The sequence below is a fragment of the Etheostoma cragini genome, chromosome 23, assembly GCF_013103735.1.
Source record: "Etheostoma cragini isolate CJK2018 chromosome 23, CSU_Ecrag_1.0, whole genome shotgun sequence".
Lineage (NCBI taxonomy): Eukaryota > Metazoa > Chordata > Actinopteri > Perciformes > Percidae > Etheostoma > Etheostoma cragini.
The window spans coordinates 3,483,240-3,508,461 of record NC_048429.1 but is presented as its reverse complement, the minus strand read 5'-3'; the positions used below and the strand labels follow the sequence as shown (position 1 = coordinate 3,508,461).

General features: G+C 40.1%; 2 protein-coding genes across 2 annotated transcripts in view; both read right to left on the bottom strand.

Moving 5' to 3' along the window:
- Positions 1-18,002, bottom strand: part of nrip2 (nuclear receptor interacting protein 2) — a 27,401-nt gene extending 9,399 nt beyond the window's left edge. The window contains exons 1-2 of the mRNA XM_034863817.1: positions 17,295-18,002; positions 3,070-3,384 (exon numbers count right to left, since the gene is read on the bottom strand). Of these exons, the coding sequence (XP_034719708.1) occupies positions 3,070-3,384; positions 17,295-17,450 (471 nt within the window). The 5' untranslated portion in view covers positions 17,451-18,002. The remainder of the gene's footprint in view (positions 1-3,069; positions 3,385-17,294) is intronic.
- A 3,154-nt stretch (positions 18,003-21,156) lies between these two features.
- On the bottom strand, positions 21,157-23,970 carry klhl42 (kelch-like family, member 42). Its single transcript, XM_034863832.1, has 3 exons — positions 22,707-23,970; positions 22,433-22,626; positions 21,157-21,771 (listed from the first exon to the last, which is right to left on the bottom strand). The coding sequence occupies exons 1-3, from the start codon at positions 23,468-23,470 to the stop codon at positions 21,317-21,319; spliced, it is 1,413 nt and encodes a 470-aa protein (XP_034719723.1). The 5' UTR covers positions 23,471-23,970; the 3' UTR covers positions 21,157-21,316.
- Between the last annotated feature and the right edge of the window lie 1,252 nt (positions 23,971-25,222).

Below are 25,222 nucleotides of genomic sequence, written 5' to 3'. Positions count from 1 at the left end.
TATATATATACACACATATATACAGTACATATAAACACATGATATGGTGATCATTTGTAAACAATTTAACCTGACAGGTGAAAAAGCAAAAACGTTGTTCGTTTAAATACATTTGTATTTTAGAGTCAGTATGTTCCTCTTTTGAAAACTGAATGTAACACAAATTAAGCACGTTTTAAATGTTATAATGAGGCCCCGTTTTACATAAGTCAGAAACCGTTTACTTATACGCAGAGATTTTACAACATCTGCGTGGCACCCATCCTGGTTCTGGAAAACATGTCTGCAGATCTTCCTCTCTGTCATAAATCAATCCCTTATCCACTTGACCCAAGGATGTTTCCCCCTTTGGAAATAAACACATTTGGTTTCCATGAGCCGTTTGTGGATTTCTTGCACCCTGTACAGACTGAGCTGAGCCTCCTTTGTCCTCACAGGCACACCAGCTTATCAGCAGACCCACAAACCTACTCCTTTGTCTCAGTTCCGGCGGTGCAGAAATCCTCGAGTTTTAAAATAGCTCCTGAATGTGTAACCAAAGAACACTTTGCATTTAATAAATTGATGATAAAACCAAGCACAATGAGTAATAGGAGAAAAATGCTGAATCTACCAGAAAAGTCTGAAATGGACTACTAGTTTTAAGTGTTCTCACAGGAGCGGTGCTACATACTTTTAACACCACAGGGGATGGCAGTTGTTTGATCACTGTATTGGTTCAAAGGACAAAAAATGGATATGTCCTTGGTGTCATACATAATATAGTTTATATCCACGACGTTTCAATTCCGGGATGTCTCAGGTGCCACTCGAAATTCCTCCGGATGTCTTTCTTTTTGGCCGGATGTTTGTCAGCTTCAGCTTTCTTTGTGTTGGAATTTTAAACCACGGAAGATTTACGTGGACAGGGGTTAACTGCCCCTCAGATCTCTGCAGGGTGAATCCCGACAGCTAGCTCAACTCTCTGTCCAATCTGAGATTCTGTTGCACGACTAAAACAACTTCTGAATGTATATACCAAAACAAGTTCTTTCCTGAGGCTATTTTTTTGCAAACGCGTCGTTGCTGTCCAGGGTTAGTGCCGGCCACGACAATTGTGATTGGCTTAAAGAAATGCCATTTAACAAAAGCATGTTTGTCTACACTCCCGGAATGCTGTGTGGACTAGCTAAAACCTCCTCTGCAGTGCTGTGGAGGAAGGTCCGGCAAAACGAGACTGTACACAATATTAAATAATACCTCTTTAGTTTTGATTTTTTGAAGGGGAGTTGTATGAGGTACTTATCCATAGTCAGTGTATAACAGTAGATGGCGGTTGGCACGCGCCCAGTTTGAATTATCTGTCCATCTTGCATTAAACAGCAGTTTTAAAATCTATATATTGTATCAGAGCATGTCGAGAAAGTAGAACTGAATTTAATCTGTTATTTTGAAGGCTTAAAACTCATATGTGTGAGGGAACCTGCACCTATTACTGTATGTAATGTCAGTTATTCTATAATGGACGTCTGTACAACATCACTTTTCAAACCGTTAATTATCGGCCGTCTCTGGTAGCTTAACGCGAAAGAAATCTGTTGAGGATGGACTGAAGCACCTTTCTGCATACATTAGTCATTGTGTTGAGTGGGTGTTTGTGTTAGGTCGGGGACCACAGGGGACATCTCCATGTGAAACCAGAAATCCATTAATGCTTCAGACAGACAAAGACAGTTAGTCAAAAACATGAGTACTATCATTGCATAATGGGGCAGTTTTTGTCTTTGTCTTTCTTACAGCAGTCAAAGACCTGCACATGTGATTTACTCGCTGTGTTGAGGGTTAACTTACTGTAAATGCTTCTCTTCAGGTCGATTGATGACTATGCAGTCACAGTTTTTTAGGGGGTTTAGGGTAATTTATTAAAGAGGCACCCCGCCCATCTTATATTTAAATTTGATGTTACAATGGTGCTTGTATAATGTGTTTTGATGATAACCAGTAATGTCAGATTGGGCTTTACAGTCTCTATTATAAGCCTGTGTTACAAATTTTGGCACTGGAGTTTGGAAGAAGTGGACATTTATCACTTAAATGCTATTGATCTGCATTATGGGAAATGTAGGATCCAGGGCTTGACCCCAAACTAGGAACATCTCTGCCACTGCAGCTTAAATTTTGACCTTCGTTTTTTTATGTGTTTCTCACAAGTGTCCTACCTTTTTGAAACTAAAATGCTGGAATGTCCCTCATCTTAACTCTTATTGTAAATCAAAATGTATTTCTTGCCTTTATTGTTAGCAGCTGGTAGAGAGTTGGCAGGAAATGATGAGGGATGTGTCAACTTGGTCATGCATCGATTCCTTTGCTCACTGGTGTGCAATGTCCCCAACCACTGATGTGTGCATATTGCTGTGCTGTTGTCTGTACGGTTGCCCAGAGTTGCTAATGTACACTGGGAACAAATCTACAGCCAGCACCGAAAGCTCAGGACACCCAGATTCCTTCGTTTTTAAAAAATATTACATTTTAGTCTCAAATAGCTTTTTATGAGATTGCCAGTGCATCAGTACTAGAGTCTAGGGGCATTCTCAGTGGGGTTGGGGGGTGAAGAAGGCAAAACTAGACCCAAAGTGAGTTACCTGTTGGTTGCTGCATGGGTTTAAATAAGCTACTGCACAAATGAAGGCTGATGTTAGTTGTATTGTTTTCCTTCATTTTGTCCTAAGACCCTACAAGTTTGTGCATGTCAAGCCCTCGTACACTTGTTACTTACACTCCCTGTTACTTACACTTCCTGTAACCTACATTTTGTCCACGTGGGACCCAGGTATGGATGTGTTAACCAGGTTGGACTTTCAGTCACCATGACTCAGTTATCTATTGTTTGGCTCCAACCAGACAGCTGCTGGGTCCTGCCAAGCTCTGGATGTGTTGTAAAGACAGAATAAATGAAGAGTGGGGGCTTTGACTGATGAGTCATGGGAGCAGAATGGTGCTGTCTTTGTATATTCTCTTGTTTTCAGTTTGTATACAGCATGAGACAGTGTCAAAGCATTGAATGTGTGCAAGGAGAGACAGGCAAAGTACCTTGCATGGAACAACCAGAGCTGTGAGGACGGTCGAGCTCTCTGTGCCCTCGGCCTTCTCAGCCGTCTGTCGCGCTCCTGCTTCGCTGCTGTCGTCCTCTTCATCCGAACGTAGGCTCCTCTCGCTCTCCTCCAGAGACTCCCTTTCCTCTGTAGAGTCATCGGCAGTGCTCTCGCTCCTTTCTTCGGTGTCAGCCGGTCCGTCTTTCATGTCAGCCAACGGGGAGCGAACCCTGGCGTTGGGGTCACAGGCCTCCCCTCGCAGCCGCGTGAAGTTTCCCTCCATCAGGCGACGCTGGACGATGCTGTGAGGTTGCTAGAGGGGGAGACACAAGTAAAATGGATTTCAGATGGCAGGAGTTATTAGCAACAAATGGAAAGGGAAGAATGATCCAATTGACTTTGCTGCTTTTCTTGACCTTACAATACAGTAAATGGAACATCTTTGAGTATGGAACTGTTGGTCGGGCAAAACAAGACCGTTAACTTGGAGTCTGAGACATTGGGATGTATAGTTTTCATTGTTTCTGATGTTTCGTAGACTAAGCGATTATCTGGTTAATCAAGAACATCTTTAGCAGATTATAGTCATTGAATGCAAACGATTATAAATTGCATTCCTAGACAAACTCTTAGTTGAAAAGCTGAAATCACATCAAATCCAGAAAATTAGATCAAGTTGAGCAATGTGAGGTGGCAACTGTTTTATAAAGTGAGTAAATTGAATGTATGTCAGAGGATAAGCAATGTCTGCTGTGCATTGTCAAATAATGAAGTATTATGGTCTCAACCGAGATCACCACAGATAGTTTGTGACACCTAATCTGAAAAAAAATATGTAGGTCATTATGTTAGAGAAGCATGTCAGCATTACTCCAGATTATCTTCATATTCAGAGAACATTGTGTTTTGCTTTTACAGTAATGAAGCCTAATTATGCACATCTATGCAGGTTCAGATGAAAATTATGAATTAAAATCAGCCCCATACAGACTCTTGTGTAGATGTCTAGGCGGGGTACAGATTTATTCAAGCGTAGCATCCCCCCAAAAAAAGAAACAAATTCACACACAAAAAAACACACACTGAGATTTAAAATAGCTAACTTTAGCTTCAGTGGCAGTGTCATGAAAGCCTTTTCAAGGGATTCTTGTAGCTCATCACTGTCAGCAGACATTAAAGGATTTCTGGTTTAGTGGCCATGTTATTTGCCAAAACAAACTTTTCAGGTGTCACCTGGAGTCTTTTAACAGAAAAAAGAAATTTTAGAGTCAATACACAAAGCATTTTCAAAAGACATGTTTGGCAAAGTGTTCTTTACGGCTACAGAAACACTACATTTAAAAAAACGCTGTAAGAACCTGTATGTTGCAATTTTGATGTATACCTTTAACATAAGTGTGTTGATCTTGATTAATGACACCTTTCCACAGTTTCAAAACACGTGGCTAGTGATTGGCTGTTCTTTTTGGATCATATAAAGTTAATTTTAAAAGTTAATTAGATTTAGGCTGCCTGTTCCTCTATAATCATATTTTATTGCTGTTAACCAGTAGCGTCTGGGTCTAGACTATTAAACAGCACGCTGTGAAAAGAACAGGTCGCCCAACACCAGCAGAGTCTCTGCATCAATAAAACACAAAGCATGTGCTTTCCTTTCAAGGTACTTCTTGAACACTAAAATTGCCAGGATCTTTAAGGCCAGTTCAGATGAAGAACATAAGATAAAGGGCATCTTGAAGTGTTGGAAGAGGACATTTTTAACTGTTTGTCAGTCAAGAGATCACCAACTGACTGAATAACTGGGTTTCCAGCCAACACTGGCATCTGTAGAGCCATAAAGTCACAGTTTGAGTAGTTCTGGTTGAGTGCCAATCTTACATTTATTAGCACATTCCCATCTGACAACCATTTGCTCTCACATGCTCTGCATTGTTCTATCAAACAATAGGATTTCTACAACTTCCCTGTATCTTTCTCCTACTTCACAATTTTCCAGTTGGAGAAAACAACACTGTCGATGCCATTGTTTTGGTCATTCTGGGCATTTGTGCTCCATCAGATGTGCTGAAACCATGGGCCATCTAGTGGGAGACTCCTCATTTAGAGCATGATAGTGTGGTGGCTGAACTAAGAGGTTTGAGTGCTTTGTGAACACTTGATTTTTGATTGTCAAATTTTTGTTCGACAAATGCCAACACTTTTTTTGTCTGTGAGGGAACCACATCCTGCAGTTGTCTGACCCACATTAAGAGAAATCTTCTCTAATGCAATAGATTATCTTCCCTGTTTTTTCCACATTACTGGTCATTATTTGGTGTTCTGTTCAGATTAACATGCATAGCAATGCTAGATTATGATGTTAAAGTGTTCCCAACCAGAATGTGAATCAAGGACAATTTTATGGGCTGGCAGGCAGCAAGGAGACAGAGAAATGTGGAAATATAAATAAGAAAAGTATGGCAGCCCCAAGAGACGAATAACCTTAACTCATGTAACTGTTCTTTACCTCAATCTTATCAAAAGATCATCTAGAGTTATTTTTGGCAGGCGCCTGGATAGCTCAGTTGGTAGAGCGGGCCACCATATATAGAGGTTTAGTCCTTGACACAGAGGACCCGGGTTCAACTCTGACCTGTGTCCCTTTGCTGCATGTCGTTCCCCCTCTCTCTCCCCTTTCATTTCTTCAGCTGTCCTGTCAATAAAGGCCTAAAAATAAACATAAAAAGACTAATTTTTGGCAGCTTTGATTTGTCGGGACATAGAGAACTGCTTTGAAAAAAAAACAAATGCTGAAAAAGAAAAAAACATTAGGTTTCTGTAGTAGAGATCTTGTTATTCCCAGACCTCTCTCGGCCAGCCCATGATCTCCCTGTCCCAGCTGAAAAACAACACTTCTCACTGCTAATCAGCAGCCGTGGCCATTTAGCTCATTCATCCATCTCTTTTTGCTCCAGCTGTGGCTCTCCTCTCCTCTTTTCCATCTCTCCTTAGCTCTGTCCTCTTTACAGCTCTCCTCTCCTCTTTACATCTCTCTCTCCTCTCCTGCTTCCTTTCCTTTCTTTATTTCTCCTTTCCTAATATTTTCTTCCCCCATCCTATCATATCCTTTACTGATTTCTCCTCTCTTGCTTTTCTTCCATCGCCTTTCCTTATTTTCCTTTTCTTTCTTACTTCAAGTGTTACCTTCCGTTCTCTTTCATTTCCTCCCTTTTGTCATTTCTTTCCCCTCCTTGTCTCCTCTTTTTGTTGATTTCCTTCCTTCGATTTTTTTTGAGTAAGGTGTTTTATTTAATTTAGTTATTTAATAAATAGTGTTTCATTTAATTAGATTTGATTTTAACAATTTTGAGAAAATGCGTTCCTTAGCAATCAAGGAAAAACAGTAACTTTCCTTTTGGTTTTCCTTTCCAAACCTCTCATTGTTTCCTTCCATTTTGTTCCATTATCTTCCCTTTCTTCTTCTCTTTCCACATTTTTTTAACTTCTTTTTCTTTTCTTTTTTCTCTCCTCGCCTTTTTTAAAATTATTTTCCTTTTTCACAATTACTTACTGGACCTCTCTTCTCTCTCCAACTTCCTCTCCCCACATCCTTTCTTGTAACTTCTCTTCAAGATAGTATGTATTTCTTGGATAGATAACATTTAATCCTGATGAAAAAAGTAATCTTCTCCTCTCTCAGGAGCTCTTAACGTTGAGCTCCTCGACATAAAAACTAATCAAGTTCAATCAGGAGCTCCACTTTAGACAGGACTGGTTTTATTTTTTTTCTTGCTATGTTCCCAACATGGGCTTCTTCCTCTGGCCTCTGTGTGTTTGTTCTAACAATATTTGACAAGTCAGTCAACCTCTTTCCCATTTGGGCACTTACTGACAAAATCCAACATTTAATAATAGTGACAACAGTAATTATCCTCTTTTGCAAATTAGAAAAAAACAGCTTGTTAGAGGTGGATGCAAACAGTGACAGATCAAGGTTAACATGCATCTGCTAGCCTCTGAGTCAGCAAAGCGTGGGAAACATTTCAATGCTAATTATGCTTTAATGCTTATCAAGTGCATATCACAATGTTTCTATTTTTACAGGCAAAGGAAATAATGTCAAACAGTTTGGGGAAGAAGGGAGAGTTTGACTTTTGCTCATGAGACTGAAAGGAAACAAAGATTGACTCTGGTAGACACAATGAACACGATGTAATTTCATTTCAGTGGTTGGCATCTGTTTTTGCTGAACCCTGACTGCCCTAGGTTCAGCCCCGGAGCAAATCATGTTAACAACATCAAGCTGGTAGCAGGCAGTGTTCAGTGTTGCCTATGTGCCCTGGTTCAGGGCTGAAATTGGCAATCTTGCACCTTACAGGGTGACCTGTGTCTGCTTTTTGGTATAGTGAGGTTTTTTAAATGTGAGACAGAAAAGTTGTAGGGGGAGACGTGAGCAAATGATACTGCATGAGATTGGAATGCAGGTCAAATTTATCCAGTTAAGACACTTTAAAACCCTTGGCCTCTTGTTGCCACTATTTACATCATAACTCTGTAAATTCTGAACACAGACATGATACAAACATTCTGAATTACACTTTCCAGGGATGTCATTACCTTAGATTTCCATCTTGGATAAACGTCCAAAAATCGGCTTAGAAATGATAAAAATCATAGATTTTACAACTGCAGAACTTATTAAATTTTTATGTTTACTTCATTATCAAATTATTGCAGAGATAGTTTCTGTATATCCATTAGTACATTGTAAACAGGAACGGCTAATAGCTAATTCAGGATACTTTTAATTGTGCCAATCTGCCAAAATGTGAATTTATCTAGGCTAAAAACCGGGCTCAAGCTCTAGGCTACCATGTTGAATCCATGGCAACATTTTACTTTCTGTTTACATCCCACAAAGCATCACGGGGACTGCAGTTCCAAACCTTACAGGTTGTTTTGAAATTATATTCCCCTTGCAGTAAACTACAAGCGAAAGTGTGTAGAGAGTCTTTAAACAGCTTTCATTTAAGTTTTTATCTCGTTCTACCATCTGCCTGTCAACAGGCTGAGAATATAAAAATTGGCATCAATCATGTAGCCTCTTCTCTTCATGAATTCTAATGAAGACAGCAGGCAGCTTTGTCCCATAGAGTTTATCTATTTTACATGATGCAACCTGCTGTTTACGCTGAATTTGACAGTTTAATTGTTGAAACATCTATGGTCTGCATGCAGAGTGATTTTGGACGATATTATTTTGAGCAAATATCGCTCCTGGATATAAGATGTGTCATAGATGTTGTTGCAACTGATGAAAGCTTTCATCGTTCAGTCCGCTTAACAAAGAATTAATGGCATCAATTAAACACCAGTCTTCTTTTGCTAAAACATTTTCTTCTTTTGTGTGTGAAGTGGATCAGCCAAATATGTTACTTTTTGCCAACAAGTTACTTAATTTATGTGAGCTTAAAGTTATGGCTGGTGATATCTTTCTACACTTTGCCAACAAATCCAAACTAACAAATATATCCTCTGTGTCATAAAACTCCATTATTGTCCTGTACTTTTATAAACACATCGACACTGGTTGATATGGTCCTCATAGATACTCACTTGAATGAGGATTAATCCACCGCTGAAAATAGTCCCCAACTATAAATGATCATGTCTGATCATTAAAATACATTATTGTCTAGACTACCACGTATTCATGCTAATTATTAAGCTCTTGAAAAGAAAGGTAATTGAAATGATCCCAATGTTGATCGAATTAAATAACATCATGCAACCAGGATGTTAGTGTGCATGTATATTATGGTAAAAGGGCAAAAATGAGGCTAAAACTGGTTTTGTTTTACACACTTTGTTCCATATGTGGTCTTTTGCAACTTACTGAGATGAGTTCTGTTATGACCCCATAAACAGTAACCAGTCCACACCAATCTTCTCCTCTGCCAATTTGGCAAAAAGTTAATTTGATGCCAGGACTCCTCCTACTCTCTGTCTCTGTTTCATTTTCTCTGTATGTATCCCTCCGAGTCACATTAGAGGCTAATTGCCATGTGGACTAATTATCTGACTGCAATAGGCTGTGCTCTCTCATCCAGCCAGTCGCGTACATTTTCTAATGTCCTCTTTCTCATTCTGATGGAGTTCCCCAGCGGCTGACTTCCTGTCGCAGCAACAAGGGCTCCTGCAGCTTCACATCTGCTGCCTGTCTGCCACCTCCACTTCCTCTTCACTTCTGTTTCACATCTCTGCTTCTCTTACTTTTGCTTTCTTATGTTGCTTTCAGTCTCTTCACTAAATCCTGCATGAACTATAATTTTCATGCAAAACTCCAGTAAAAAAAAAATAGCCAGTGTGATCAAAACAGATGTGGTCACAAACAGTGTGTGCAGCCTCCCATTAGAGACCATACAGAGGGCATTTGTTAATGCTTGTAATGCTGAATGATTGGGTCATTAATCAATTAGTTGACCAGCAAACATTTTTATAATCAATAACTGATTCATTCATTGCTCATTTTCTATAAAAAAGTGTATATTTGGATGTTTTATCTAATTACATTAGTGCAGAAAATGTATTAGTCCATCAAGAAGCCTTTTTTCTCATCAGTTTTGTTTTCCCTTGTAGGGCTCATTACTGGAGGAAGTAAACATTTGTTCAAACGGTATCACAACATTTGTTTTTCCGTCATTTTATAGACTAAATGACTTGTCAATCATCAATAATGTATCAATAATAAAACATTATCAGTAGTTGCAGACCTACAGTCACCCATATTTGTTCTTAAACTACATCCAGCTTTATTTTGTAAATGTGAATCATCATTTTCTTATTCAGATATTGCTTCCGCATAAACATTACTGGCAATTTTATGTTAGTCCTTTTAATTTTAATCATTGAAAACTCCAAGATTACATATGGAGCCACTTTGGAGGATATTGTCATGTGTCATACTTGGCCATACACTGAAAATGAACACAAAAAGACTTCTTCTTTTTCAACATGATGCATCCTCTGCTCTGTTGTTGGGGTTGTTTTGTCGTTGTTTTCGGGTATTTTTAGCCTCCTGTCTTACACTGCACTGAGGGAGCAGCTGGGGGAGTGTTGCCTCCCATCCACAGCTCCAGATGACAGAGAGAGACAGGTTCACACAAACCCCTTCTCCAGCCCATCTAATTCTCCGGAGCTAATAATAAAACCTGCATCTAAACCCGCATTAACATGGCTTGTTTTGGTGGTTCCAGGAAAAGATGAACTCCTAAGAGCCTGGCGATCCCACCGAGTAACACTGTCGTATTTGCTCTTTTTCTTTGAAGTGCTACTTTGCCTCCTGGGGAAAATCGTTAACAATTGAGTTCGGGGAGTGAATCTGGGTGCATATGAATATATAAAACCTGTTCTGGGATGTGATATGATGTGGCATACTGTACACCGTGTGCTCGTTCAAAATCATGACTATTTGAAAGGACAGGAGATCAAAAGGTTCACAAAACACCTCTTCACACTGGTTTATCTATATTTCGGAAATGGCTACCTGGGATTTTGGGCTAAACTTGGACAAAATGTTTAGTAACTCTGGACTTAAGTTGTATTTATATGCAAACAGCAAAAGGTGCTGCTTTCCATTCATCAGTTCCTTCTATTCTACAAGCCCAGTTCTGTAGCTTTTGATCATCCTCAGAAAGTACCCGGAGACTCCAATTGCTCGATTAGTCAGGCCTTTACGTACACAAACTCCCACACACACACACAAACAAACACACACACACACACACAAACACTCCCACACACACACAAACACACACAAACACACACACATTCGCGAACACAGGTTTCAGACTCACTCATCTGTAAGAGAGAGACATAGGCAAACGCAAACACTAAGCTGCAGGGAGAAGAAGAAAGAGGTTTTGCAGTTAGTATGTGCTGCACAATTAGACCAATTTGAGATTTGAAAGCTTCATTGAAGTCTCCTACAACTAATATGTATCTTACTTTTTCTATCTATTTTAAAGCCATATATGCTGACATAATTAGTAGGATTTATTGTTTAATGTGAGTTTTTATAGTGAAAATTAGCTGATAAGTAATTTCCTAAAGAAATAGTTCAACATTTGGGGAACTACGCATATTGGCTTTCTTGCATACCGTCAGCTGCTTAGCTTAGCTTAGCATAAAGGCTGGGAAACAGCTAGCCTGACTCTATTCAAAGGTAATATAAAATCTACCTTCACCTTTTGAAGCCCATTTATTGACATTCATTTATAATATTTTGTTATATATTCTGTTGGGTTTACAGGGAGCAGAGGTACATAAGAAAATGTTTTGTTGCTGTATTTGGAGTTTGTTATTTCGGTGAAGCCAGCCTGCTAAAATAATTACATTTTCCAATCTGACATATTCTTCTAACAGTACTGTACTGTATATATACTGTACACTGTGTATATGAAGCTTCAACACAGAAATGATGGCATTGCCCTTTAAAACATCTAATTGAGGTCAGTTTGCTGAAACCTTGCTGCTTTACAGTCATCTTTCTCTTACATTTATCTCCCTGATTTTTGCTCTGATTTTGGGAGTAAATGTTGAGTGTGTACTGTAGGAAACAGTCCAGTTACATAGTGGTTACACAATAAATTGTTCCAGGCTAAGCTCAGATGTTAATGTAACTAGGCTTAGATGTTTCCAACCCTTCAAACACACACATATTGTTACTCTCGTTCCCTCTGATTCACTCTAACATTACATTTCACACCCATCTACTCAAAGCTCTGCATTGTATTACATAAAACAACCCCACTGAACCGTGCATCCTCCACGACCCTATCTCAGCCGACTCAGCCTCCATCGCTCTGCGTTAGAGCGGTGGATTTTGCCCTATACATGCTCACTGCTCCCCTTACTCTGCAGTACAACATGGCTGGAGTGATGATGCTGCTGAGAGTGAGAGGACCTCAGGCTAAAGAGCAGCAAAACAAATTCACTCTTACATAACAGGCTCTTGTGCTGAATTTACACTCTGGACAGGCCAGCTAGCAGAAATGAAGAAGTAAGACAAGGTGTGTGTGGCATAAAAAACTAAAACAATTCACCATTTTTACTGATTGTGTCGCAACAGACCACTAATTTGACTATGGAATAATAATAATGGTATAGCTCTGCATTTTGTGAAAGCTCTCCATATGCTTTCTTCCAGAGAGTTAGATGAGTATATCCATACCTCTCTCATATCTCCGTCTTAGAGTATGGAGCTGGAGCCAGGAGGCAGTTAGCTTAGCTTAGCATAGGCTGGAAGCAATGGGCGTATATAGGGAAACAACTACCTAACCTAATCTTCCTATAATTGTTTGATTGATTATGCTTGTTTAACCTATAAAATGTCAGGAAATTTAGAGAAAATGCCCCTAAAAGTTTCCCAGAGCTCAACGTGACATTTTAAAATTGTTCATATGTACCTGTAGTCCGACCGATATTCCAAACTCCTCAATCTATTCAGTTTAAAAATGACATAAGACAAAGAAAGGCAGCAAATATTCCGATTTTAGAAGCTGAAGCCAGCAGACGTTTGGGAATGTTTGCTAGAAGAATGACTTGATTGATCACTTGTTGTCAAATTAATCTTTAGTTGATCAACTATTCACTTATTGGACAACTACTTTCAAAGAATCTAGTTAAAAATTCTTCTCATTACCTACAAAACCCTCCACGACCTACAGTAGCCCCCTCCTACCTCACTGACCCCCTACCTACGACATACTTCTACCTGCGACCTAAGATCTGGTGACAGAAATCTCCTCACTACTAACGTATACATTTTCCACCAAACAAAACAAAACAAAGATAATTTATTGTCAAAATGTCTGACATTTAAGATATGATCTATTGTCTATGAAGGCCACAAGCTAAAAGGACAACAGTCATTTTTCAACAGTATTGTAATTAGATTTAAAAAATACTAAGATATAGCTGCAAAGTTCAGAAAACAAACAGATTTGTAGTCAGACGTCCTACAGACTAACAACTGACAACAGCCTCATTCAGATGATCTCATCTTTTGTCTGAGAGGGTTTGCCCACTTCAGAAACACGTCAAGCTTTCTTCTCATTTCGTGTGTCTATTCAGAGCCTCGGTCTGCAAAAAAGGTACACAGGCATGGCAGAGGACTGCCGGCAATTTCCACTCCTCCCTCAATAACCCCAACATCGAAAATCACTTCTCCCAAATGGCATTCAAATTGTTCTGTGCTCCCCGTGGCCACGTCTGCGCCACAGATTGTGTTTTAGAAGACCACTGAGATGAGCTGTATCAAGGAAAAGATAATGGGTATTATGATGAGAGCCTTTTTAGGTCCCTGCAGGTTGAGTTACACACTGCCACTATATGAGTTGAGAATTATCCTCCTTGAATATAATGAAATTTTGCGGGATATTATCTCTTCTAAGATAATTGTTTTCATTTTATCTTGAATTGTGTTTAGCACTGCTGTAATGCTTTTGTACAGAGCCCCCACGTCCTAAAAGATGTGTTCTTTATAACATCTTGTGTGCACCACATGAGCCGTCTTCCATCCAACTGCTTTAATGGAAGTAATGAAGATTGGACTGCAACCGGAAAGCAATTTAATGGGGGTAAAGGGGGGGATTTTATCCCCCTCGCTAGTAAAAAGAACCAAAGTGCAAGCCCCTGGTTAACCTGTTATCCCTGCTCTCCATGCCCTGGTAGCAGAGAGAGTGCAGGGGCAAAAGGGTTGTTTAGCTAAATGATAAACTGCCTGACTTGAGTGGCTATTAGTTAGAATCTATGGCCCTGACATTGGCCTTCAAATAGCAGCCTGACTGTGTATTGATAAATCCATGGCCCTGTCCGTGGTGCTGAAGTAGCAGAATGATTTGTAAATGTGACATTCTCTCGGAGTCCCGCCCCCTTGTCAGCTTCGTGGGGGGTAGCATAACCCTAGGGGTACTTTGGAGTACTGCAGGGGGCACTAGAGTTTTTTTAATGTTAAAAATATCAGTTGTGCATTACTGCTGAAATAATTCTATTATAATAATGAATAAATGAAGTGATCAATTCAAAAGATTTTGAATGCAGCATTTAAGTTTTAAGGTACAAGGTTCTTGTTTAGTAAATTAGACACAGATGGGGCAGCAGTGTAATGTATCTCTTTATTTAGGCTTTTTTGCCCCACCAAAAATGTTGTGCGCTTGTCAGGCTACTTGGCTAAATAGATATTTCAAAAAGGGTACGTTATTGAAAAATGTTTAAGAACCTTTGATCTAAATTATAGCTGCCCAAGGCCCAGATCAGAGAAAGTGCATGCCTTAATTGTGCGTTAAAAAATTAGAGGCGCTAAAAGCAATTTGCGTTGCCTTGTTATTGTTGCGTTCCTTTTGAAAGTTGAGATAATTCTCTCGTAACTTCACAAATGTCAACCTGAAGATGGCGCTAGAGAGAAAGTCAGGCACGAGATTCTTCGTCTGGGGAACGTGATGGTGTGTGCCAAATTTTCATGGCAATCCATCTAATAGTTAACCAGATGTCTCAGTCTGGAACAGTACCACAAACATTGTTGAAATAGTCCAACAGAGTAATTATTATAGCCACATTTGCAGTTTTGAATTATGTTACCTTAGGAACACAGGGTCAATAAAGGAGGGAAGAGAGATAATATCTACCATCATATTATAAAAAACAATTCACTCATTAAAAGAAGGATAGAAGGTGGGTAGAATGTTTTCACTGGAGCAAATGTTGGTACTAAAACCTGGCAGACATAAATGCATCATAGTGTAATATTCACAGAGCAAAGAAAGACCGCTGGTACTGCTGCACAGTGCCAGACTGATTGTGTCGAGGTTTCTTGGAGAGCTCTGGGGAATGTGGGAAGCCGCCATCGAACCAGAACTGTGTCACAGGAGAGGTGGAGTAATACATTGTTCAGATTATTACAGGGAGTCCCTCCAGAGTATGCCAGTTTACAAGGCTTCTGGAGAGAAAAGAGGAAATGAAGAGGTTGGAGATGTCTTTGATCCTTATATGACAAACCTAAAATGTGTGTGTTGCTATATGTATAACGGCAACACACACATGAGAGAGGCATGTACACAGTGGACTGTAGAAGGCTTTGACTTTACGTTTCCCTCCTCTTTATGCAATCTTTCATGACCCTTTCAGTGATGAATTTACTTTTCAAGGCTTCATTTAATGACATACAGTGTCATTAAAGTAGTGCATTATTGCAGTAAAATGGTGCTCATGCAAAGCGTTTTGGTAGGAGTGAAATATCTCTGTATGCATGAAATTGAAATAAAACTTGACAAGTGAGAGCAAATTTGAAGCCATGCTCTGAAGAGCTGTAATGATTAGTCAGTTAATCATTTAGTTTATCCACTGAAAATTTATCTTTTTACACATTTTTAAGCAACAATGACACAAAATCCACTGTTTCTTCAATGTGAAGATTCGCTGCTTTTCTTTTTATAGCATTTGTAAACTGAATATTTTTTTGTTTTTTAAAGGTCCCATGGCATGAAAATTTAACTTTATGAGGAACATTAATATGAGTTCCCCCAGCCTGTCTATGGTCCCCCAATTGCTAGAAATGGAGATAGGTGTTAACCGAGCCCTGGGTATCCTGCTCTGCCTTTGGGAAAATGAAAGCTCGGATGGGCCGATCTGGAATCTTGCTCCTTATGAGGTCATGAGGGGCGAAGTTACCTCCCCTTTCTCTACTTTGCCCACCCAGAGAATTTGGTCCACCCATGAGAGAGAGAGACATCATGGCTTTCAAACAAGCAAAGTGGCAGTTGGTCAAGGCCACACCCCCCGCCTCCATGGAATTTTTTTTTTTTTTTGCTATTTTCGTCCTTGTTAATAGACTAAATTCAGATTCAGATTAACTGGTTCCAGCTCACAGACAAATAATCTGTTTACAGGTGTTAAGTAGTGCTACTGCATAGGTGAAAGAAGTAGTATTAAGCATTTTGTGGTTTCAGAAGGAGCAGCGTGAAATCTATATTGCCTCAAGTGATGTCACTTGAGTCAGTGTTGGTTGAAATTGAAAAAACATCTGGAGTGTTGAGTTAGAAACATATAAGCTTACGAGACCTCTGTAGCCTGCTGCCTACCTATGCTCGAGGCTGGCAACTAGAGGCTAAATTAGCCGCTACTAGCACAACACACCCAAATCTCCGACTGAACTGTAGCCAGTGGATTTGCATTGTGAGTAATGAAGTCGGTAGGTTTTAAGAGGCATGTACTACATAGCATTTTCAGGATAACATTTGCATTTTGTGTTCGTACTAGAACATGTTTACATGCTTGAATACAAAAAAAAACTTTATTTATACTGCCCATGACTGCTGCATGTTTCTTTAATCGCTCCTCCCATAAAAAGCCCAGTCTGCTCTGATTGGCCAGCGTGTTTCGTGGAATCTTCAGTTTTGTGTCACTAGCTAGTTGAAGCTGGAGCTACTGCAACAGAGTATGTAGCTGGACTTTGTACCGTAAAAAATCACCAATAAACGCTTGTAAACCAAATATTACACACTTGGTCATGTCCCAGCAGTACAGGGACCGGAACTGGAGAGAATTTAACACTGGCAGCCAAGATGCCATTTGACACAACTGCTGTTAGCATTTAGCTACATGCGACAATTTTGACACAGCAGTGGCTTAAAAAAAAAAAACTCTCCAATCCTGCCTACCTGGAGAAGATAACCAATCATAGAAGGCCGACTTAGAGTTGCGTAACCCTTATCCAGAGTAGAAAAAACAGTTGAAACTGGAACGTTCAGAACAGTTTGAAATCTGAACGTTTTAGCTCACAGGGATTCCTCTAAGACAGGATTCATTTCATTTCATTTAATTGAGTTTTGGCCACGTTTAACATGAAAATCCAACATTATACCATTGTAGATATGACGGAAAATACGGAAAGGCATAATATGTCCACTTCAAAAAGGAGGAGGGACGCATGGAATATAAAAGACAATATCTCTAGTCCAATTGCCAACATGAGTCTGACATGATCACAGGAGTGCAATACTAAATCAGTTAAGTATTCTTTTAAATGTGACATGCTTCTACCATACAAATGTGACATCTACTTCCACTTAAACTCAACCCTGAACTGCCAAGCACATGGCAACACACAGAACAGCCTCTCCAATCAAGTAGATCGAAACCTGATTGTCTCAAGCGCTCGTTTAGAGTCTCTAAGAGTCCACTCACCAAGTCTTTAGATGTGCCCAGTCTCTTCAGCCCATCCAGAGGCAGGAGGTCAGCTGAGTCCTTGTGTGTGAACTGGGTGGCCTGCTTCAGACGCCTCTGCTGGTGAAGGATGGCTTTATCGCGGATGGCAAGTTCACCTTTCTTCGCCTCACTCATGGTCTCGGACTGTAAAGCAGTCTATTTCTGGTGCTGTGCACAGAAGCAGAGACTATATACCCTCGGAGCTCTCTGCAGACAGCAAGAGACAGAGTGGAGGTCCGTGTGCAGAGAGGTGGAGAAACCCCAATAGGCAGCTTTTTAAGGATTTGTGTTAAGGTCCAGTACAAACCTGCAATTGTAGCCTCTTCCTCTCTGTTTTGCCCTTTCTGAAATGTCCTTCCCTCTGGGCTTGCTGTGCTCTCTCTCTCTCTCTCTCTCTCTCTCTCTCTCTCTCTCTCTCTCTCTCTCTCTTTCTCTCTCTCTTTCTCTCTCTCCCTCTGTGTTTGTAGTCCTTGGCATGTATTATTCTCTGCAGCTTTAGGAGCTATTGGCCTGTCCCGGATGCTCCTCTGATGTAGACATGGATCTTCCTCACTGTCAAGATCTGTTCTGTCTCGTAGAGGCTGCGTGATGGCTGTTGGGTAGGTGTGACTGAGAGTGTGTTATTTCCCCTCCCCTTAGTGCCGTCTGTCCTTGGATCTTTCTCTCTCTCTCTCTCTGTTACACTCACGTCTGCTTTCAATAGTTTATGCTCTCTCTCACTATCTCTCTCTTTCTCTCTCTCTTCTTTGAGCCCTCCTCTTTCCGTCTTACACTCAACAGATGCATGCTTACCTCCAAGTACAGAGCCCAATATTTCAGTTGAATCTCAGCTGAGGAAACGCAAAGAAAAAGATTAAAATGTATACAATACTGTCGTCCATGCAGCTACAATATAACATTAGATTGTCAGTGTTATTTAGTCTTAAAAGTGATGGTACAACACACAAACCAACACAGACCCACACAGTCTGTCATCTTTGTTTCTAAACCAGACACAATCTCAGTATTTCCCCCCTGAGCAGTGACTGGCCTCAACGGCCCCCACTGTGGAGGTGTGAGAGAGATCATTGTGGTCTGACCCCAGATAGAGGATCAATCTTGGCCACTGATGACAATTGATTTCCTCGGCCTCCCCAGTGGCAGCCACTGTGAACTAAAGAACCCCTATTTCAACCATCCATCAATCCATCCACACCATGCAAAAAACAAAAAAATCAAATCCATTCATGTTTATGACACATTCTTAAAATAGCCCACAAGTGTGGTAGATATCCTGTGATGCCTTAAACTTGAATTGACTGTTTTTGCCCCAAAAAATGCATGTTAATGCTGAAGAAGGGAGTCCTTGTGAAGGTGGAAAATACTGAATGTCTGATGAGATATTTAATGTTTAAAAAGCATGTGCTGCCCCCTGCTGGGTGTCTCTTTTCTGTGTTTTACTTCTGTTAGCCTGAGATGCATCACAGTATTGAAACTCTGTCAAGCATGCTAAATTCAGATTGCATTTTACAGCCATAGTGGGACGCATGCGGCCATTTTTATAGCCTAATATTCCAGAGGGAGAAAGGACATATTGGAGGATTTTGGTCATGTGGGATGTTATTAATTTGAGTCTACAACATTTTAGTTTATCATTGAAGTCTCACGTATTCACTGATTTTGAATATTTAGGACAGGTTTTTCCAGTTTTCTAATAGTTTGTATTACTAAAAATCATAAAAATCTTTGGGTTGGGCGCAGCTGGTCAGATAAAACATGCCATTTTAAAAAGTCATCATGGGTTATGGGACATTGTGATGGGCCTTTGTTATTATTTTCTGATTTTTGCATGTGCTGTTTTTGCACAGTGGATGGACTAAATCAGAGCACATAGTTAAATGTATATTTCTTGAATAGTTATTACACCACATTTCTATCTAACAGCCTATTGTATTGAATCCATGCTATGTATGCACTTCGTGAAACACTCACGTCACACTTATCTTGGTGTGTGTGTGTGTGTGTGTGTATGTGTGTTCTGAAATGCACTTCAAATCAGCCTTTTTTTGTCATGGGTATTCTTTGTTAAGATTATGAAAATATTTGTATTATCTTTCCAATATATTTATTGTGTTAATCTTTTTCATGACAATAGAAGTGTTAAAAAATAGGCTACGTCAAATTATTATATGTATTATATATGTATTTTTTTTTTTGTAAGCAGTCCTTGGCTTAAAAACAGTTGAGAACATAGTAAAAAAAAAAGTAAGTAATTTTTTTTCTCACATGGTTTGTTGATTTAATTTAGAAATTGTAATCTGCTTGCACTGCAGATAATAGTGGTGACACTGAAACCCAATCAGGTTCATACATTCTCTCTTCTAGGGATTACTTGTAATTATTTAAAAGGTGAGTTCACTCAAATGACATTTTCTCACTTCTCTTAAGATGTCACAACAAAAATGTTACGTGTTATGTTCAGTTGATTCAGAAATTTATAATAGAACAAACCCAAGAGATCCAAGTAGAATATACAGAGTTGACAGCATAAAATGGTGAATAAAAGGAAACGCAAAACAGACAATTGAACTTCGTCTTTATTCATCATGACCTAAATTTCAAAAACTGTCAAACAATAAAGTAATGCACCAAATCAAACATCAAAAGTGCTGCGTTTACCCAAAACCTCAGCATTTCAAAAATAAGCTCTTTTTTTTTATGTCGGCACACCTCCAATATTTAATCAAGGAACTGAAAAGTACCTTAATGAAAACAAAATCTGCTTCAGCAGAGAGAAAAAAAATGAAACCGCAGTTTTGGTCAGTTGCTGGTAAGGTAACACAGTCTTGGATTTTTTTTGCTTTTTTTTGTATTAAGTTCCATTCACTGAGGTTGCAGAAGGCACAAGTGCATCGTTCATTTCATGGAATTGCGCTTTAAGCTTCACTTAGTTCATCTCTGGAAAAATAAGCCTGTGCAAATGTACATACAACACATTAAGCTCTCTCTGATCCCAAACAATAACGTTCAAGGAACCTTTAATTCCCATTAAACTGGCAGTGTATAACCAAAGCCATATTTCATGATTATCTGCTATGTACAGTTCATGAAGACAAGAAAGGAGTTTCTGCGATATCTTAAGGTTTGTAGTGAATTATGGATAAACATGTACGCCAATGCCATATTAGGAGTGTAAACATTGGGAATATTGTGGCCTATAGATTTAAAATGATGATGTTATGTACACCTAGTTTGTGTGCCTATCATGTATTAGCATTACATCAGACAATGGTAGTCATCCATTATATAAATAATTATTCAACCATGTTTCAAAACCCCAGAGGCGCGGTTCTGTATATATTTCTAGAATCCTAGTTGGACACTTCCATCCAACTAGATGGTAAAATATTCTGTCTGCTGCACAATAAAAAAACATTTTTTTCCCAAGTTGCAAATTATTTCCCAATCCAAACAAAGATGGCAACCGGCGAGTCACCTGGATAGGAAACAAGTCGCAAGTTGGGAAGAGTTTTAAAATCTTTTTAATTGTGTAGCAGATAAAATATGTTCTCATCCAGGTGGTTAAAACAGTCTTAGAGATCCTGGAAATACCTAAGGTGCAACAATAGGTGTTGTTTAATGTCCTTCTGGGCTTTTTAAACTTTCTAGGAAATTATTTCTCAGAAAGCCAGATGATTTTTGCTGTGACTAATGTTAATAGATGAGAGGGGCAAACTGGGGCTAGCTGTTATGATGCTGTTAACCTACGGGCCTTCGCGCTTCATCACTTTACCTGCCATTGTAGCTTTTTATTTGCATCCGCAGCAGAATGTATAATGTAGTGCAGTTTTTTTTTTTTTTGTTGAGGCACAAAGGTCACGAGGTGTTCAACCTGGCAACCGGACACAGTTTCCACTAATGCCACAGAGCCCCATTCTGTGCCAGAACAATCAATTCACACACTGGCCTATATACTCCGCATGGGCTCCACTTCTCTTAGTCTTTCCCATCAGCCCTCTCAATCACAGGACGTTGGGTAGGTAAAGCGAACAGAGCAGCATGTTCTGTCCCAGAGCCGGGAAGCGTCTGAAGGCCTCCCAGGCATCAGAGAATATGTTGTACTTGAGAAAGACGCGGTGCTCCAGGCTGGTGGGCAGGCTGACGTCCCTGCTCATGATGTAGATGCCGTCGTTGTGCAGCGTGCACGTCAGGTTCAGGCCAGACTTGGATGTGTTCTCCTTCAGCTGGATCCACTCCCCTGTGGAGACGTTGTAGGACTGCACTGTCAGCACGTCCTCCGTCTGGCTGGGACGCCGCTGCCGCTGACCCACCTCCAGCTCGTGGGTGTAGCCACCCACCAGGTAGATTGTGTCCTCCACAGACAGCATCTGCTGCTTGCGGATGTGTGCCGGACAGGACCGAAACACTGTCCAGGTGTCAGAGGTGGTGCAGTAACGGAGAACACTTGTGTTCCTGTCTGTCAGACACACACAAAAAACTGTTAAACTCAAAGACACAAACCTGAAAGAAACATGTGGCAGCACAAAGCGTGTAGTTGTGGTTTCAAAAAACTGACTTTTTTTTTTATTAGGGTTAAGCCCAAGAAAATACCTGTACAGCATTAGGGGTGAATTAAATTGGGTAAATTTCTTGCTGTTATTAAAGCATGACTGTAAGCTTTCTGTAACAATTGGAACCAACTCATGTGTGAGATTGTCTTTTTAATCAAGTTATCGAGTTTTCTTCAAAATAGGCCCTCAGGCTGCAATAACTACTCTAAAATCCTGGGGACCCAACAATGCCAAGGCCAAAATAATTGAAGTTGTATAAGAGATAATACACGGCAGTGTCCTCCTGATTTTTAAAAATGACGAAGGCAAAAACGCCTCAATGCAGTGAAGTAAAGAAGAACTTTCTATGTTGCTGACTGTTACCATCCTTATTAGCCGTGTTATACTGAGCACAAAGCATCATCAGAAACCAGGCCTTCATTTATTTTCACTGCTACTATCACGTAAGCAATATTGTAGCATCAAGGCACACATTGCTTGTTTCAAAGACTTTTTGTGGCCATCAATGTTTCTAATGTGTACCAGTTTATATTGTTTGTAATTGTATGTGTGTTAACACTGTTATACCTCTTGCGGTGTATCCACCCATGACGTAGATCATCCCTTGGCATTCACAGGCAGAGAACTCGGCCAGTGGGTTGGGCATGGAGGACACACAGGTCCACCAGTCCTGTTCTGGGCTGTAACACTCCACTGTGCCCAGACTCTGGCCTCCTACCGCGTACATCTTCCCTTGTACTGCCAGCAGCTTGAAGTTGGACCTAAAGGAATAAATGCAGTAAGTTAAACATGATAGCCGCTATTTGATATTTGAGAGAAATTATGTAGTAATGTGTTCTACCTCTTTTGGTTGAGCGAAGCCACCTGGTTCCACTCGTTCCTACAGGGGTTGTAGCAGTGCACCGCAGAGATCTCCTGACTGGTCATCCTGTAGCCACCGACTATGAACAGGTAGTTATCGAGGACAGCTGAGCCATATCCTCTGACGTTGATCATATCTGGAGGCAGATTGTTTGCGAGAGGTTTCCAGCGCTGCTCCACCTCTCCATACCTCAGCATGGACCAGGGTTCATCCTGATCGGGCACGTCCAGGGAGAGACAGGTGAAGTCTCCGATGGCTACCAAGGTGGCGGTGCCTTTCATGCGCATCTCCCTGACTTGGTCTCTGACAGCAGAGGGGAGGCTGCTGAACTCTGGCCGCCTCAGCATGGGATGATAGTAGCAGCTCATGTATTTGAGGCAAGCATTACGCAGATCATGAGTCCCGTAAACTTCAGAGAGGCTGTACAGGTCCACGCAGTTGTCCAGCCGGATCTCCGAGGTGAGGAGCTTGAGGATGGAGGTGACCTGTAAGAAGGAGGCGGTTTCAATCAGGTCCTCCAGAGTCTCGTTGACAACCTGAACCTTGGAGGTGTTGATGAACTCCAGGACCAGCTCCAGGCCGGGGACACTGAGCCCCTGCAGCTGCACCGAGTCCTCGGTGGACTCCCTCATCCCGGAGCTGTACAGTGCACGGAAGTAGTCGCTCTTCTCTATCAGCTTCTTTTTATTCACCTCGTAGATTTTGTCATCCATGACGATGGCAATAATCTGCTCAGATGACATGGCAAAGTGTTTTTTATCTTCCAGGCTGTTTTGTTTTTGCTCGCCCTTTGTCAGCCTCCTTTGGGAATCACCCGTTTACATTTCACCGGCGAGGAAGCTCTGTGGCCGGTCTATATATGGTAATGTTCAGCCCATAGATAGCCATGGAGCAACTTTCGTTAGCCGTGGAAGCTAACCAGGTAGCTAGTCACATAGAGATGCTGCTGCTGCTGCTGTTGCTAAAACTAGCCAAAAGTACCTTTTCCTCGCATTAGCATTCCTCGACAGTCCGGTAAAAAACACTGGCTCCAGTATCTAAATAGTGTAGTTTATTTCTAACATTGCCAGTAACCTTTCCAATTGCATTTTATAAGCCTTTAACGGGACAGTGCAGAACTTTCTAACGTTAACTGTTTTGATTCTGCACCGTACGTCACATCCGGGTGTCATACTTCTTATTCGTGAGGCTATTTCGGCAGAGCTGTTGTTTGCTGCTGCCACCTGCCGGCATATGGACACATTGCTTCACATCAAAAAACACAAATATTCACAAAATAAATAAAATACAAAACCGCATATAAAAATAGCGTTTAAAAAATCTAAAAGTTAGCATAACATATTTCCTTAGTGGTCCCTCATCCAAAATCAGATTGCAGATTGAATTATTGTGTAATACCTTATACAAACGGTAGGCTACAGTTAATTTAAGTTTTTAAACTTGTTACTCTACTGTACAAAAGAAGGAAGAACGAGAATAAGAAGAAACAGAATAATAGATACAACAACAGAGGTATTATAGTATTTATATGATATTATAATTATAAGCCTAGTTTTATTTATAAAAAATATATATAATAAAGCAAACATTCTAATCAGCTTGCATCCTGGACTTAACTTTGATTCAGTAGGACACTTTTGTTTTAAAGATCAATTTTAGAACATGAATTGTTATGAATTTTAGCTTGCATTACATACTAAATGTATGTATGTTTGTATGTATGTATGTGCTCTTGTTGTCTTTTAAATGTAATTTCATGTCTTCTTTAGGTCACTTTGGGTTTGAATGGTACTGTACTGACAAACTTGTCTCTCCTTGTCTTAAACAATTTTAAATCCTCATTTTCCTGCACAAGGAATGTAAATCATTCTTATTTGAAAATGTAAACATTAATTAAGACCAAAGATTAAAAGCTCTCCAGAACTTTAATTAGTTTGATTCCTATTCTAAAATAAAAAATAAAAATAAAAAACTTACAGCAGATAACATTTATTAAAGGCTGTTTGGAGGCTTTGGTGACAAATGACAGTGGATGTAGGACACTCAGTTTTTTTTTCTTCAGATCAACACATTTGTAATAAATCTGACCGTGGACATTTTAACCTAAACTACATTGTATTACACATTTAAGTGTTATTCTCAAAGCTCCCACGTATCTGTCAGTGCAGAGTTATAATAAGCTCGGCAGGCCTGCTTCCTGTTGTCTATATCCAGCTGTCAATCAAGATAACGTGTGTCTTCTCACACTCCTGTGCTCGGGGTCTGAGGGTTTAGCTGAGCAAGAAGTGAAACGACCAGTAATTCAACAGGCTGTGACAGGCGGTGATGCCTTCAAAATAAAAGTCTGGAGCTTGCGATAAAATGTTAATGTGATACGATTTTACTCTACAGCTTCGCCGGCGTTGATGTGTTAAATCTGTATCTGTAAAGGAGCAGTTACCTAATTTAATCAATAACAGCATATAGCTTTCATTTTCTAATTTTGTAGTCACTTT

Coding starts and splice junctions, on each gene's coding strand:
- klhl42 (XM_034863832.1), bottom strand. CDS start 23,470: ATGTCATCTGAGCAGATTATTGCCATCGTCATGGATGACAAAATCTAC. Junction 22,627..22,706: donor GCTTCGCTCAACCAAAAGAG/GTAGAACACATT, acceptor TTATTCCTTTAG/GTCCAACTTCAAGCTGCTGG. Junction 21,772..22,432: donor GGGTGGATACACCGCAAGAG/GTATAACAGTGT, acceptor TGTGTCTGACAG/ACAGGAACACAAGTGTTCTC.